The sequence below is a fragment of the Alosa sapidissima genome, chromosome 3 (assembly GCF_018492685.1).
Source record: "Alosa sapidissima isolate fAloSap1 chromosome 3, fAloSap1.pri, whole genome shotgun sequence".
In the NCBI taxonomy this organism is placed as follows: domain Eukaryota; kingdom Metazoa; phylum Chordata; class Actinopteri; order Clupeiformes; family Clupeidae; genus Alosa; species Alosa sapidissima.
Genome location: NC_055959.1, coordinates 30968014 through 30984602, shown reverse-complemented (window position 1 = coordinate 30984602; position 16589 = coordinate 30968014). Strand labels below are relative to the sequence as shown.

At 39.1% G+C, this 16589-nt stretch overlaps 1 protein-coding gene and 1 long non-coding RNA gene across 4 annotated transcripts; one reads left to right on the top strand and one right to left on the bottom strand.

The window, feature by feature from the left end:
* Positions 1-1838: 1838 nt before the first annotated feature.
* On the bottom strand, positions 1839-16460 carry sgms2a (sphingomyelin synthase 2a). 2 transcript variants are annotated; one of them, XM_042086667.1, is made up of 6 exons: positions 16433-16460; positions 7606-8077; positions 7395-7512; positions 6968-7121; positions 6546-6712; positions 1839-3440 (listed from the first exon to the last, which is right to left on the bottom strand). In XM_042086667.1, the coding sequence occupies exons 2-6, from the start codon at positions 8007-8009 to the stop codon at positions 3255-3257; spliced, it is 1029 nt and encodes a 342-aa protein (XP_041942601.1). In that variant the 5' UTR covers positions 8010-8077; positions 16433-16460; the 3' UTR covers positions 1839-3254. The 2 variants fall into 2 exon arrangements, with proteins under 2 accessions (XP_041942601.1, XP_041942600.1); XM_042086666.1 differs by lacking the exon at positions 16433-16460 and adding an exon at positions 10803-11012.
* On the top strand, positions 10030-13008 carry LOC121705599. 2 transcript variants are annotated; one of them, XR_006030833.1, is made up of 5 exons: positions 10030-10305; positions 10844-10906; positions 11536-11663; positions 11933-12116; positions 12405-13008. It is a non-coding gene; the product is annotated as an uncharacterized LOC121705599 (long non-coding RNA). The 2 variants fall into 2 exon arrangements; XR_006030834.1 differs by lacking the exon at positions 10844-10906.
* Positions 16461-16589: the final 129 nt, after the last annotated feature.

Sequence of the window (16589 nt, the reverse complement as noted above, 5' to 3'; positions counted from 1 at the left end):
ATGGAGAGTCCATGATTTACAAAAAAGAATTACACATTTTGATTGGTCTAACCACAGGGCCGTTTTCCACTTTACATCGGTCCATCTTAAATGAGTTTGGGCCCAGATAAGATGGTGGCATATCTGTATCATGTCTGAATATGATTTGTATGCTTTTAACTAGCATTTGTGGATGGAGCATTAAACTGTGTTCATAGACAGTGGTTACTGGAAATTTCTCTGAGCCCATACAATGATTTTCTTTACAGAAACAGGTCTGGTTTCAACGAAGTGCCATCTTAGACCTAAAATACCATGGCCATATTGCTTTTCAGCCCTTTTCCTTGTTTTCAAAGATTTCTCTGGATTCTCTGACTATTTTAATGTTGTTATAGCCAGAATTTCTCAGAATTTGAGTCTGATACTGCTCCATTGGGACGAGATTATGGGGTGTGTTTCAACGGATACAGGGGGGGAAATGCCTCTGCGCTCAATTGGATAGACCTACAATCAGAGCAACGAAATAGCTTACCGTGAGCTGTAGGAAGAACACCCGAACCATCCTTCTTGCCTTAACATTGCCTTAACAAATAACATTATTTTCTGTCATTTTTGTTTTTAGTTATTGCGCTGTCAACACCCGGTAGAAAAATCTATGACCACGAAATATGTAACATGGTAGAAAACTGATGTTTCCCCTCCTTCGTTTTTAAAAATAATTCCGTTCACACCGATGCTAAAAACAGCTGGGGAAGGGTGTCGCAAATCCCTCAAACAAACAGGTGGCCAATCAGAGATTTCAAACAAACGAGGGAACAATGCAACATAACATGTCACAATGCAAAAAATGTTGTTTTCCCTTGATTAGGCCTACATGCAAAAGTGAAACTGGAGTTTTCCCACATAGGCCTATCCACTGGCCGGAGTTCAGAAATAATAGTTTTCAGTAATAAAACCTCTGTATTTGTGTAAATGAAAGGCCAAACTGCATGGAAATATATGCATTTCTCCCACTGTATGTGTAAACGGGGTCTTAGAAGCCATCTGTCTAGCTTCTAGCCACAGTGATTTTTGTTGCAAACAGAATCAACCGAAGCGTGCTCAGATAACGTAACAGACGAGGCACTGTTGCTCATCTGTCCATCATCGTACAAACCCCAATTTGATTGGTCTGAACAGCTCTGGTTCAAGAATAGTTGCTCCACAATGGAACAAGTCCAGACCGAACTTCTGACCTCAAATGTTGTGGGCGGAGCTAAATTCGGCTGGCATCCAGGCTAATGATGTTATGCACTATATAATGAAATCCCCATGTTCTTCGTAATTTCACGTTGAGGAGTATTTGTCTTATGTTTGCCTACACAGGTTCACAAATGATGAATGCCTTGGCATCTACACTTCTGAGAGACTCTGCCTCTGAGATGCTTTTCTATATCCAATCATGGTGCTAGTTAACACAATTAGTTGAGACATTTTCTTCCTTTTGTTGTTTTCATCATTACACAAGATTTCCCGTCTGTAGATGCCCCATCCCAAATTTTTTGAAATGTGTTGCTGATATTCAAAAAGATATTATCCATGAAATTGTCAAATTTGTCACTTTCATTTAATATGTTGTCTATATCCTTTTTGCAGCTAAATATGGGTTTACAAGATTTGCAGATAATCACATTCTGTTTTTATGCGCATTTTACACAGTGTCCCAACTTTTTTGGAATTGGGATTGTATGAATAGACACAGCCTAAAAAATAGCTGACAACGCCATTATTTCATGTGTACCACTTTTTAAAATACAAAAATAATATTCAGTGATTACATGATAAACACAGGTCACAGTGAACCAAACTATGCACAAGTACATATAAATAGATTACTGGCTGATTAACTACTCCATTCCAATGGTAAAGGACCTCTGTATTGTGCATATTAAAATATGAACAATTAAAGTCATTTTGACTGCTTGTCAGGTAGTCATTGTATATAGCATTTACTTGGAACATTTCAGGTATACAGAAGGACAGTATGACAGAGATATTTAAATTCACAGAATCAAAACAGAATTATAACAAAATACAAAATCAGACCTGAAAGACATCTACGAAATACAGTAATTGATTGTGCATTTCTATCTGAATATTACAAATGGTTTCTAAATAAGTAGATTTTAAGCAATAAGCACAGTGATTTTATGCATGACGCTTGTTCTAAACTGTTAATTTGTTCTAAAATTACTAACCTACAGCCTCGCCAGGCTTGGCTTTTCAAAAAAGATTACTTACATATACTAACTACATAAACCTCATAAAATGCAGAATCAAAAATGTAAAAATTTATTGATATAAATCACCATTCTTATGCCAAACAAAGTAGGTCTTCAGCAATAATGGTTGCCTAACAACACAGGAGCAGCGCTTGAGTTTTGTTTGGCATAGTAACAGAGCATAAAAATAAAATAAAAAAAGGTTGGTGGTAGTGTAGTGGCTAAGGAACTGGGCTAATATGCCGTAGCCAGACAAGTTGTGGGTTCAAGTACTGGCTGCCACCATTGTGCCCATGAGCAAGGCACCACTGACCCCCAAGACATATGTGAGACGCAGGATAAAACATCAGCCAATAGCCAGTTCTATTGATTATAGAGGAAGCTAATTGTTGCAGCATACGCTCCACAAATGGAATGATTCATGCCTGGTGTAGCCTGCCTGTAACACTAATGGAATGCTGTCGCAGGTGTAAGTTTGCAGAGTGTGTTACAACAACTTCAAATGTGGTTTAGGCAATCATAATCAAAGACCGGAACAATATGTTTAAGAATTAAAATTACATGTATATTTTATTAGGTACAGAGTAAGGATTGTTTTTTAGATACCATACTTTTGTAATAACAAGTGATAAGCAAACGAGATATTATTATTGGGCAAATAGGTCTACCAATATGTTAATTGGGTTGAAAACAAAGCATGAAAGCTACTTAAACTATAAAACTGAAATTTAGTAGTTTATCTAATACATAGACCTACTGTCTGTTTAATTGATATTTTGTTTTGTTTATTAGTTTCCTTCAAGCTGTATAGTGATAAAATTATATCACTAACCTGCTTGAGGCCAAGATAAATCCTAGACTTTTGCATTATTTCTTTTGCAATCAATGATTGATGAAAGCCAGATGGTAACCACAGCTAAGGTACTTTTGTCAGAAAGGCTTTTGTCAGAAAAGGACATTTGTCAATGTTAACTTAATTTTGTATGTAAATGTCATGCTGTTCACATGGGTTGTTCAATCCTCAGAGATACTCTGGACTGCAGAATACTTCTTACAATGATTGTTTAAACAAGTAGGAGGACAGGTGATGGGAGAACAGAAGCAACAAGGCACTTGGGTCTGCACATTCCTCTCAAAAAAGTTAAACACCGGATTCCACCATGTGTGGGTGAGATAGTTGTTTGGTGAAGACCTCAGAGCCTAGAAATGGCAAAGAAAATAATTATATCTGAAGGTGAAAGAACAAGGATGCAGAAATCAAACAGAAATATTGTTTACACAACATGACAAACGAAAACAGGTAAAAAGGATAACAGTACATTACGGGTAGGCCTAACACTTCAGGTCATCTCAAGCAATGGTTCCTGCAGTAAATTTTGATTTTACCTTTTTTCTTAAATGAATAACAGGGCCGAATTAAGAAAATGGCTGTTAGAATTGCTGTTTTTGTGAATGGTACCTTGAGTGGGAAATGACAAATAATGGCAGGTATAAGTATACCACAATTCGGGCTTATCGTGCACCTGGGGCAACGTGGCGCAAAGTCTTATTCATATCGTGGTCTGGCGCTTGATCTAAAAATCGCTATCTTACACCCACTAAAAATCATTACGCCACTGACCAATAAAAACGGTGAAGACGCACTGTCACAAGACGCAAGCAGCCCTAACGACTCAGGCAACGACTCATTTTCAGGATGAATAACTATCCTTAGGATTTTTATTCAGTCATTCGAACACTATTTGGGTAAGATTTCTTTTTTTCCAGGCTATGCTATTTTAAATGGCGCAATTAGGTGATCAAATGCCGGGTGCTGTGCCCAAAAGGGCTGTTCTAATGTTTCTTAATCAGTCATGGGTGTGAGCATGACATCTGTCATTCGCTTTAACAGCAAGCAGCGCAACTTCAAACAGTACATCGGTGGTGCATTTGAAACAATCTGCTTGCACGCAAGACTGTATGAAACAGGGATTCCACTAAACCTTGCTTTACTAAAACCTGTTTGTGACCAGCAGAGTATAGCATACATGCATCTGCACTCGTCTATTATTTGAACTCATAGGCAAAGTGAAACTTACTTCACCTTGGTCTCATAGTCAACAAAACAGCAACAAAACGACAACAAAACAGTTAATTACTTTCACTGTTGACTGACAAGGTGTTACCATCGAAAACATAGCCTAAAAAAAGCAACACTTACTCCAAAAATGTTTGAATGACTGAATAAAAATCCTAAGGATATTTATCCTGCAGAGGAGTTGCTGCTTACATCTCGTGACAGTGCATCTTCAGCTGTGAATTTAATGTGCCTTTCGCTATAGACCTCTTTCTTTGTTTTGTTTTTTTGGACAGACTTCCACCTAATTGTATTTGCTTCCTAGGGTTCCCACACCTAACCTGACTCCTGCCAGATGAATTTCGTTCCGCTTAGCTCCGCCTAGCTTCACTCACATCCATCTGGGACCTCTTCCGTTGAGAGTGATTTCTGCACCAGATTTTATGGTAGAGCCAATCAGGACGCAGGGCGGGAGTTTCATAGATGTGACATAGCGTAGAAGCGTCTGTGAGACTGTTATCAGCGTCACGGGTTGGCTTCGATGTGAGTGGTTGAAGTAGCACGTCAATAGATGACAGACAAGTGGCTTATCCAATCATATGCAAGCATTTTTTGATTAGGCCCAGCCTTCTGAAGCAACACTTCAATGGATTGATCCCAGATGGATGAGTGGAGCTAGGCGGAACGAAATTCATCTGGCGAGAGTCAGGTTATCCCACACCTTGGTTAAGATCGATACCTTGTCGCAGTTTTCTTTTATTTTTGGTCTTATGACAGATGTGGTAGGCCGATTCCATTTTGCATGTTTGTGTTTTGCATAAAACAGAGCTGAAATAAACTTCTAGATTTTCCTAAACAAGTTAAACTCGTTACCATGAGCCTGTTGGTTTATTCATCAATATGTTAAATTAAATATTTGGGCAACAAACACTACACGCGGGAAACACGCAGAAATCATGCTGGCCATTTAGTTCTACCCACGTAAATCAAGCATATGCATAGGATCAGGCGCGCCTGCAGGTGTACGTCCGTACGGACTGTGCGTACCATCAAGCTACTCAACAACGATAGAAAATTTCCCTTGTGTGTGTGTGTGTAATGTGTATTTACACCCAATTGGCCCACCATACCTTCCCAACTATGCACAGTATCCCATTAGCTGCATGCCATCAGGCTATTTACAATTTTCTATTACGTAACTTAGTGAAAACGTTATTGAAATTAACGCACACACATTTTGTTTTAGCAGGAGACAGAATACGCACGCAGGCACGCAACTAGGCTACTTGTTGTTTTCTTTAACTCGGCTATCTAGATATGGTTATCAGCACACAATGTTGAGCTAATTCACTCACTCAATACTCATCATGGATATCACAAGTTCAAACAACAAAAACAGAAAGTATGGAGGCAGCAAAGCTAGAGGAGTTATTCCAGATGGGCAAGAACAAGGTAGGCAATTGGTGTGCTTGTCAGAATGTTAGACTGCATTACAGCTGTTTAAAGCCAGACGTCATGGTACGCTAGAACAAAACAAGGTAATTTTAGCCTGTATCAAGTTGTCCAAATGAATAGGTAATTGTAGACGTTGTTGTATTATTGCATATGGATGTTGGATGTTGTTATGCTATGTAGGCTACTTTTTTGCTGACCAATGCACGGGGCTAAAACGGACAAATATTGTCCACGTGTGATTGTTTTTTGCGGGGGGGTGATGGGTGTGCGTACCATAGCATTAATTCCTGCAGGCGCCCCTGCATAGGATATCGACAGAAGTGGTGGCGAAATAATGGAAACATGTTAATAAGAATTGTATGCAATATTTTTCTCAAAAAGAAATTCCATACAATTCTGATTTTTTTTTTTCAGATTCACAAACGTTCAAGGCTTCCAAACAATGTGGTGCTAATAGTGTGTGCTAAGTTAGAATATGATTGGACCTTGACTAGAGAAGATAAAGGCAATAAAATCATAACTGGCCACACCTTCGCCCCCATCGAAAACACATGACATGGCACTTGTGCTTGTGTTGCATTACAAAAAATTGAACAACGCACTTTGCAATGCATGCACTGTATAGGAGTTTCCATGTGTGGTTAGATACATATATAGGTATTAAATGCCATTTCCCCTGCTGTTTCTGTGGATCCATTGCATTGAAATTAAATGAAAGGCATGATGGTCTGCTTCTAAACTTGCTAAACTGGGTGGGTGAAAATATCAATGTTAGAAACAGGAGGAAATGATACCTGTACATTGGCCATAGTATGGTACCAGTAGAAAAGCCGGGAAGTGATGAAGTATGCTACAACCACGTCCACACTGTAGTGTTCATGAGCTACAAGTATACACACCACACCCACAGCACTCAGAAGCCAACACATCAGGTGGTACCACCAGAAGGAACGTGGTGAGTCTAGAGTGAGAAAAGTAGGTTTTTTCAACAATGGTAGTTGTTACAACTTTAGTGCAATATTACATGACTATGATTTGATACTGCTGCTATGAATGAGAATTTTGTATCTGACCAAATATCTGGCATATATGGATTGGAAAACAGCAATTAGATTTTATGATTCCAACTTCAGACTACAGCAGTACACCAAAAGATGACTGTAGTGATACTGTAAGGGTTTTAGAACAAAACCAAATGAACCAAATTTTGACTTACACTCCTTGATAAAAAGGTAGCTCAGAGTAAGCATGACTGTGTGGCCACTGTAGAGAAAATCCCCACACAAGAGGTGTGAACCAGTGAGTGACAGGCCACCCCCAGAAATAAGTTGTAGAATGCGCTGCAACTTCGCCTGGGAGTCATCATGTAGCTTGGGTAGAAAAGAAATTAGTAAGTGTTTTCTGCATTTCTGCACAACAAAGTTGAGTGGTTACATCAACCAATGTTTAAGATCATGTCTTCACAATACTGGAAACAAAAATAGCACATTTTGACTGAAATATGGCTATGCTGAGCTACTGTATAAAGACAAATGTGAAAACACATTTACAGCTTCTAAAGAACATCAAATATTCCTCAACAGAGAGGCAATATAATTGAATAGACACAGTATGACGAACACAGCAACACACATTTGCAGTACCTTAGGAGCACAGGTCATATGCATTCCTGGTACAGGCAAGGTAGTGATGTACATGGTAATGCAGCGGTACAAATACAAAGTGCCCATGATGAAGAAAAACCTCCTGGCCACAATGGCCCTGTATAAAAGAGAAAATAAATGTGGGTCAGGAATCCTTATTCAACTATTTAAAAAAGTATTAAAAATATGAAGCCAAAGAGAAGACACCTACCTGTATTTATGAAATGTCAACTGTACAAACCAAATACATGTAAGAATGATCCCATTCACTTCTGTCACCATAAAGGCCCACTTCACACGGTCAATATAGTCAAAAAATTTGTCTGGTAAAGGGGGGCTGCTCTCTTTGGAAGGGACCCTCTCATGCACAATTGTGATCATGACAGTGGTTAAAACCAGGTTGAACACAGCATAGGTGAGTGCAATAAAAGTCTTCCACCACTCTAGAGGTAGTGGTTTGCACTTCCCTTCAGGCATCTTGACCTTGGTGTCATCTCCATGTTTTCCATGTGTTGTACATTTCCCATTGCCAGTCACTGAAGGTGTGTGAACAGGACAGCCTGACTTGCTCCTGTGACTGGCATCATTGTTAATTAGGTCTTTGTCAGGTATCATATTAACGGTATCCTGCTTGACTTCTTCAGTATAGCCCTTCTCAGCAGCAGTGTGGGTTACTGGATTTCCTGTAAAATGCCACAACTTTCACCTTTCAATTCCTTTCAAAACTGTTACACATTCTTTCTTTGTATTCATACAGTGGGTTGCAAAAGGTTTCTACCCTCATTTTCACAATTAAATAAGATACTTAAACATATTTGCTCAATCAGCATTTGTATTGTGTAAATTTATATTTGTTATGAATTTGTATGCAAAAGTGTGTCTGATATGTTTCTGCTAAGATTAAAAATAGTAGGCCTACAGGGGTGCCACTTATTTGACATAACTGATTATAATTAGAAAACTAAAGAGATGGAGTGATTCAAGTGATAGTAATGAAAATACTAGCCTGGCCACACCCACCAATATCTCCTTTCAGGGAGATACTAGTCTGGAACACCATAATTCACTTTTCCCTCTGACCCCAAAAAGGTCAGGCCAATCAGCGATGAGAGGGGATGATGCTATAGTTTCGAAATCAAAAGTGGCTGTGGTAGACAGTAGTGATGGGGACGGATTGAAAGAAGACTGTTCATGCATGCTAGGCTTTCTTTTTTTTTTTTTTACAAGATTTTGGCAACACACCGAGGCAGTAACTCCGCTGACACTAACAGTGTTTGTGACAGAGGTAGGCTATGTCCTGTCGACCTAGCCTATCTTCTTGTCTCTATTAAGTGGTGTTTCGTGTGTTTACAACATAGCGTAGGCTATCATAACTTTCGCTTTTAAAACGCAACAGTGTAGCGTGAGAGGGAGAGTGCCTGTTGCGGGCTGTTTAATTTGCAGCGTATAGGGCATGACCCATTGTGCACCCATGGCTACGGACCAGCAGCATCTTTAGTAGCATTTCTTTTTTTAATTTTCCCCAGAAATCCGGACAAATAAGCATAGTTAAATACAACAATTCAGCAAGATAAATTTGGCCAAAGGTGGGCCCCCTTTGTGGTCGTGACAGCCGTGGGCCCAGAGCGACCGCACTCCCCCCCCCCCCCCGCTTATGACAAGACCGCATAGGTCAAGACCGAGTCGAGACCAAGTCTTTAAAGGGTCATGACCAAGTCGCGACCGAGACCATTGATTTTTAAATGCAGCCGAGACCGAGTCAAGACCGACACTGTGTCTCAGATGGTGTACTTCTGTCAGTACACTTTAAAGCAACAAACGAGGGAACAATATGTCACAATGCAAAAACGCTGGTTCTTACATAATGAACAATCTGTGAGGTTTGACCCATGTCAATCAATGCATGACAAATTTATCACACATTTCCTGTTTATATGGCGAGGTATTAGCCTAGAAATCTAGACGCACCCTAGCGGCGGCAAATTAATTTGCTCAGCCTGTACGTCTAGTATCAAACCATAGGGATTTCTATTGGCTGACGCCGTCGACGTCATCCAATCACAGCGCTCTATTTTGTTAGAGAGTCTTAAGGCGGGCTTAACAGGATAACGACAGTCCTGCAACGGTGAACAACAAGGAAGGTGGCTATGGCGAACGAAGAGCGGTTGTTTGAATCGGCGTTGGCGTCAACTTTGGAGGAGTTGGACTTGTGCTTTTCTTTGAAAGTTGAGCAACACAATGCACTTAAGTCATTCCTTTCGAAGAAGGATGTATTTGCCGTTTTGCCGACCGGATACGGATATGTTCGTAGCGCTGGCCTATTGCATGCCTAGGCAGTTTGAAAGACAATTCTCTGCCCGCCCCTTGGATTAAGCGAGGTGAATGGTTCGATTCCAGACTATACATTTCAATGATATAGGATGGCCGGCCAGGCTAGCGAGGTATGTAAATGCTGTGTAAATTCAGCCTGTGTATCTGTGTGTGTGCGCGCATGCTTGTGTGTGTGTGCAGATCTTTCCTATGTTTGCAATGTACAGGCAGGTCAATGTTATTGTGTGTATGTGTATGTGTGTGTGTGTGAGACAGTCAATTTCTGACACATTTGCTTGGCCAGGTGGTTTCAGACCAGGGCCTGTCCTACACAGCAAATTCACGGGTGTTATATTTCTGGTGTTATGACAAATAAACACTGTTGCAGTGATAGATGTTAAACTCTCAACACTTTTGGTGTAGATATGATACAAAAGCCAGTGTTAATTTGCGGCGTTCCGATTAATAAACACCAATTGGGTGTAACAAGTTCCATCCGGGATATTTTGCAAATTGCTCAAACTTCCAGCGCAGTCCGCCATTTCTCAAACCCCCCTGCAGGATAGCAGACTTCTCTTCAAGCTGTGGACAATTCTGTGTGGTAAGTTATTAAATTAATCTATTTTTGGCATTCGTTGATAAAATATGTATATTAGACGTTGTGTTGCACTCTCAGACCTTCTTTATGAAACTGTAGACTTAGAAGTTGCTTTCCCGCCCGTTGTCAACGTACTGTATAGCTACCTTAGCATTGAGTGAGACATTGTCCAAACTTTTAGCTGATAACACTAAATTACATTATGTGTGTTTGACTTAGTGTGGTGTAATGTGTTGTCCTTGTTTTATTTATTTATTTGATTTTGCGATGTCTACCTACGTTTAATCTAATACATCTACATCACTATCCTTGTTGGTTAAGCTTACAGGCTGCTAACGTTATTAGCTGTAACGTTATGGTGTGCTAAACTAGGTAACGTTAGCTAACCAGTTACATTCATTCATTGAAATGACATTCACATGGTCAGTCAGCTAACGTCAACGTTACCGACGTAGTTGCTAGTAGCTAAGATAGATAATTTAGCTAGCGAACAAAGTTACCTAAAATGAAGAATGTGATTGTTTGCCTTTTCCATCAACAGATATTTAAGTGGATGCGATGATTGTCAGGATATGTGAGCCGCTTGGATAATATTCATCATGGGGTAAGTTTGATAGTAACGTTACCAGAGCCCGTTTACGTTTATTAGACATTCTCTGATAGTACCATGCTAGCCTACTAGCGAGTAAGCCTCAGGTAGGCAAACGTTATCATACGACTACGAGGTGACAACATGATTTAAAGTGAAATGGTTGACTGAAGGGGATGATGTTAGCTGAAATTATCTAACGTTACTGTCCTAGATGTGCAGCATAGTAGGCTACGTTTCACGACTGTCTCTACAAAAACAGAATGTGAGCGAGTGTCTGCACAGCTCCTTAAAAGGGGGAAAAGACAGCCGTTTTTCATTTCCCAATTTCGCCGTCTGTTTGTTCATAAATGTAACTTTATGCAGAATCCATCCATCCATGCGGAAAGAACGACAACGACGTCCATTCATTTTAAAATTTTCACATTAGTGTTCCATTGAATCACAAAATGATTTGCATCGTATGGTATTTATATGTGTACTAACATTGACTTTTTTTAAATTGATAGTGTTTGTTGTAAATGCTTCTAGGCAAACAATATTGGAGTTGGGCAGAGAAATGTCAATGCTGATTTCTATGTAGTATGTGCTCTACCACAGTATATTTTGGATAATACTAATATATTTATTTATTTATCTTGTAGTCTGGGCAAAGTTCTCCATAAATGAAGACAAAACCTTGACAGTGACTGAGGAACGGAAGTGGATGCTGATGTGTTTCCAGATCTGGTTACCAAGGACATGTGCTTAGTCATCCATGATTCTGATAAAGGTATTTTGCTTGGTTTGGGGTTTTATACGGTTGCCTTGCAAAGGCACAGAAGAAATTGTGGAGCTTTTGTTTATTTTTGCAAATGTACATGAATGTGTTGCATTTTCCCTCTTTGCTAGAGTCGCCTATCCCTGAGATTTAATCTAGCCTAACGGATGTGTGTGTGTGTGTGTGTGTGTGTGTGTAATTGCTGACAAGGTTGTCAATTTCAACAGTGTTCTGCTTTTCGCCCCATTTTAAGTTGTACTGTGTGTTCTTTAATGTTTCAGGTTCTTCAAGACTTCAGCCTTCTCGTTGGATCTGAAACATCTGCAAGACATCTGGAAAGATGGCCCTCATACAAACCCAAGCTGATAAAAGAAAGACCTGCACTACAAGCTACCAACACCATTGCTGCAACACCTATTGCAGTCTGCCAGGGACAAATGGACTTGTCTGTAGACAACTTACAAGGTAATTGTATGGAGTAATGGAGTTTAACATTTTAGTTGCCATTTTAGGAAATTACCGGTATTTCTGGATATTAATTTGAAGTTAAGTTGTCAAAATACCTTTTTTATGCATGACTATTCAATCTGAATAATTAAATAGTTATTTTATGACTCTCCTCCAAACCCCATCCTAACCCAGGCTGGGACAGTGATATATCCACTTTACTCCTGCTGATGCACATCCTGTCACCTGTCATCTGGTAGAAAGATGAGGACTCGATTATAATCCTTTCTCTTATGTTTCCTCCAGTCATGCCAGAGTCTTGATGAGCACTTGAATGAAGATGAACATCGGCAGCCATATCTGCTAGCTTTGGGAACCTCCAAGCGAGCCATCAACAGTTTCTACATAGCCATGGATAAGAAGCCCATTCCATGCCAAGGAAACACCTCTCTGGCAGCATTCGACAAGCTTTTCAAGGTTCATTTTGTTTTCAGTTTGAGTTGCAACAAATCTCTAAGCAACTTTTTTACATTCCTGCAGACCACCAAAGAGAGCCCAAAAGTAAAGGCATTGCAAGCAAAGTTGATGAATGATGCATAGGTGTTACGTTTATGGGACACTGCATGGCAATAACTGGTGCCAATAATTCTACAAAAACACAACATACATTTTATTCTCATGGATATGGAGACTGTTTATGTCGAGCATCTTTACGCTTTTGAGGTTTAAAGAACTTCATCATTTTTATATTGTTAAAAAAGATGATTTGCAGCATTACAAACCGTTTGAACTTTAGATATCATACAGCTGTGATTTTGTCGTTTTATATAGTGCCTGACTGTTGCATTTTGTAATGAACTGAAGAATGTTTTGCTGTTTAATAAATAAATGTAGTACATTTTTACATTAAGTGCATCTGAATGTTGTTTTTTTATTCAGTTTAACAGCAATTCTAAAACCTATTGTGTGTATATAACTGTATACAACACCTCCTTTACTCTTCTAGAGATTAAAACAAGAATCATTATTTGGCAATAAAGTAATAAACATGCAATCATCACTATACTAGTGTCAGTTTAACACTGGGCTTAAGTTAAATAGCAACACTTTTGGAGTTGTTTTCAAGAAGGAATTAACAGTCCTCTGGTGTTAAAAATACTCCAACCTGGTGTTTCTGTGTAACTCTCTCAGTGTAAAATGGTAACACCTTGTTAGTGTTGTAACTTCTGACACTTACAGAAGTGTTAATTTAACACTTTTGTGGTGGTCCCCATATATACACCCATATAGTGTTAGATTTAAATCTATCAGTGTTAAAATTCCGATTTCAAATTTGCTGTGTACGGTATTTTGGGCCGTGGAGCAACATTGCGCACCGGGCCCCCCTCATCACCAACACTTTGCATTCCAACTCTCTTCTTTTTTTTCTGGCTACCAAATTTGTTTACAGACATTTTTCCACAAGAGCCTACCAAGAACAGAATCTCTTGATCTCACATCTTGATATTGCAGATGGGCTAACATAGACCTAGCCTACTACTCCCCACGGGGGAAGGGGAACTTTTGATACATTTTTTAGAAATCATTATCAGCCAATAGGGAAACTGCCAGAAGCAACAAACAACAACTCTTTACGCTGGTAAGTGAGACACAATTAGCAATGAATGCACTTAATGCATAATCAGCACAGAAAGCGTTTATTTAATTATTTTCTGGGCCCCCCTCCTGACCGGGCCTGGTGTGGTTGCTCCCATTGCTACCCCTCCAGAACCGGCCCTGATTAACACCATGACACAGTGCCCTACAGCTGAGCCTGGGGCATCAGATTCATTTGCAAATGTTTTCTGCTGCGTCAGAGTCATATGTGGCCTAATTCATACCAAAAAACATTAGTTCCAAAAATAAAAATGTAGCCTAAACATTTACAGCCTGAGCAAGGTGCGAAATCCCTAATGTTTTAGCATGTTTGTTATTAGGCCCCGGTAAGCGGCCTGCACTAGAGGTGCCCCATTATTTTTGGCAAGTTTATCATTATGTATAGTGCCTTCTCTTGTTTTTTAACTCAAGACATTTGGGGCGCACGTGTTAGTCTAGCCACTATCATTTTACAACTAGATGGGTACCTAACACCTTTGGAAATCAATGGTTGTATGACAGTATACAGTTTATCGATTTGGACAAAAGCATCTGCTTTAAGCATAGTATATATTAACCATTCTGATGAAGGAAATATGACATCAAAACACCAATATACCCATACAGTAAACCAGATACAAAAGTGAACATTCAATGGCTAGGTCATTGTGAGGGTACAATAATTGTTGTTGGACTCCTATACCTCCACAAACAGTAGTGATTTAGGAATAGTCCATATGGGGGGTTATTATATAGAGGTAAATATTTGTTTACATACATTTTTGCTTAATGTGTGGATTCCTGTTTTAATTTTCTGCCTTAGCCTGTCCACTAATCTCAACCACTAATATAAATTAAAGTCATGGGATTTGAATGCTATGAAAGTATTTCTATTTTGAGGTGTTTTTACTGTGAAGCAAACATTCCCATGGCTGGTCTTGTACCAGCTAAAACATCTCTTTTGCCCTGTCTGCTATTTAAAACCCACTCAGATCCTTCATAATCAAAAAGCAAAAGCAAATGATGTGGTGCTGTTAGCATGCACAGTTCTGCATACTCCTAATGACATATTACTGGAAATGGTAGTGTTATTTTCCTCACAGAAACTTAAAATACAGAGTTTAAGATAGTTTAAAAATACAACTAACCACACTAAAACCTGCCACACCTCAACTGGCATGGAAGAAAAAGAGTTAGGTCACATTAAACATAGACCTAACTTAAGTCTTTATGCTCTTCAAAAGGTAACCAACAGATAATTCATTGCTATTGAGTGTCTTCAAATCAAATCAGGCAAATATTTTAACTCGATAAGAAAACAATCTATCAGTGAGCAGGGCCTGTATTCACAAAGAATCTTTAGGCTAAAAGAAGTACTGATAGATCTAAATCTGGGAGAATTCTACGCCACAATGTTTTGAAATCACTGGAGACAGAGGATCTTTCTCTCTCTCTTTGTGTGTGTGTGTGTGTGTGTGTGTGTGTGTGTGTGCGGGTAATTTCATCCATTATTGGAAGTCATCACATTTGCAGGAGGTGTTGTGTGTATCTATAACATCTGTTGTGCTGTTGCTTTGTTATAGTCAACAGTCACATAACTGAATCTTGTCTGAGCAATTATTGCACCTGTCAAATGTGTGTCCTTATGTTAAACTTATTCTGAATTGTGAGCACAAATTAAAAAAAAAAGTAAAATGTGGAGAGGGAGAAGGTTCACCAGAAGCGTGGTGGAACTACCTTTTTTGAAAGAAGTAAAATGTGTCTCAGCCAATGTTAACATTAACTGATTGGAACATACATGAACATAAAAAAATAAATGATGTGTAAACATGCTGTGTAAAGTTATTTTGATAGAAACACCTACAACACAGATACAGAAATGCAAATCATGAAGAACTTTAAATGCTTTTGGAATAGGTTACAGCCCATATGGAAACACTTCTACCAGGTCATGCTGTAGAGATGCACATTTAGCCGAGGCCTACTTCTTAAAATCACTAGCGTTGGACACACCCTAGTGGGCAAACCACATGAAGAGGGTCTATGCCTGTAAAATTACAGGGCAAGAAGGGTGTGTGTTAGGCTTTCTAAATATACTGCACTTATACTTTAAAAATCTACCCTACTGCAGGCCTATCAAACACAGCTGTTCCATTGGTGAAACAACAATTTAGGTGGGAATCACCAGAGATATCACAATTCAATTGAATAGCAATTGAGCAATGATTCATTCACACGTCTTGAACATGGTTAGGCTATAGCCTACTGATAAAATCCTACTTCTTAGGCCTATAGGCCTTGACTATCTATGCTATTGATGCAACATATCAACCTAATAATTTAATTTACGGAAAACTAGTTAAAAAAAAGACTACTACATTACTTTAGACTACTACAGGACTTCAGTTCTCACTGAAATTTGGACCTCCATGGATGCGAGACTAACTCAAGATAGGCTATTAGGAGTTTCTCAGAAAAAAATATCAAGTGCACTGGGAAAAGAATATTGTTTTATCCCAATGCTTAGCCGATAAAACGTTTTTCGTTACAGTGAACAAGATATCAAAAATATTTTACATTTTCGTCGTTTGTTCCATTTTAATCTGCAAACATAGTCTATAACTTTCATTAAGAGATCCCAAATGTTTTATGCTCGATATAAAACATCAGGACTTTAGACAGCGTCAAGTCTAACTTACCCGAAATCCCCCGAGTCCTTGCGATACCCTGCAGCCCGGTGAAATACTGAAGGTTTTGATATAGAGATTGGATATAGGAACATGGAACTCCCACATGTTGACCAAACTCCTCCCAGACATAGCTGCATGCACAAGCTTCACAGTCGTGATGGTTCTG

Excerpts from the sequence above, each read along its gene's own strand:
- sgms2a (XM_042086667.1), bottom strand. The coding sequence starts at position 8,009 with ATGATACCTGACAAAGACCTAATTAACAATGATGCCAGTCACAGGAGC. Across the intron at positions 7,513-7,605 it reads TTGACATTTCATAAATACAG|GGCCATTGTGGCCAGGAGGT; the intron begins GTAGGTGTCTTC and ends TCTTTTATACAG. Across the intron at positions 7,122-7,394 it reads ATATGACCTGTGCTCCTAAG|CTACATGATGACTCCCAGGC; the intron begins GTACTGCAAATG and ends TTTCTACCCAAG.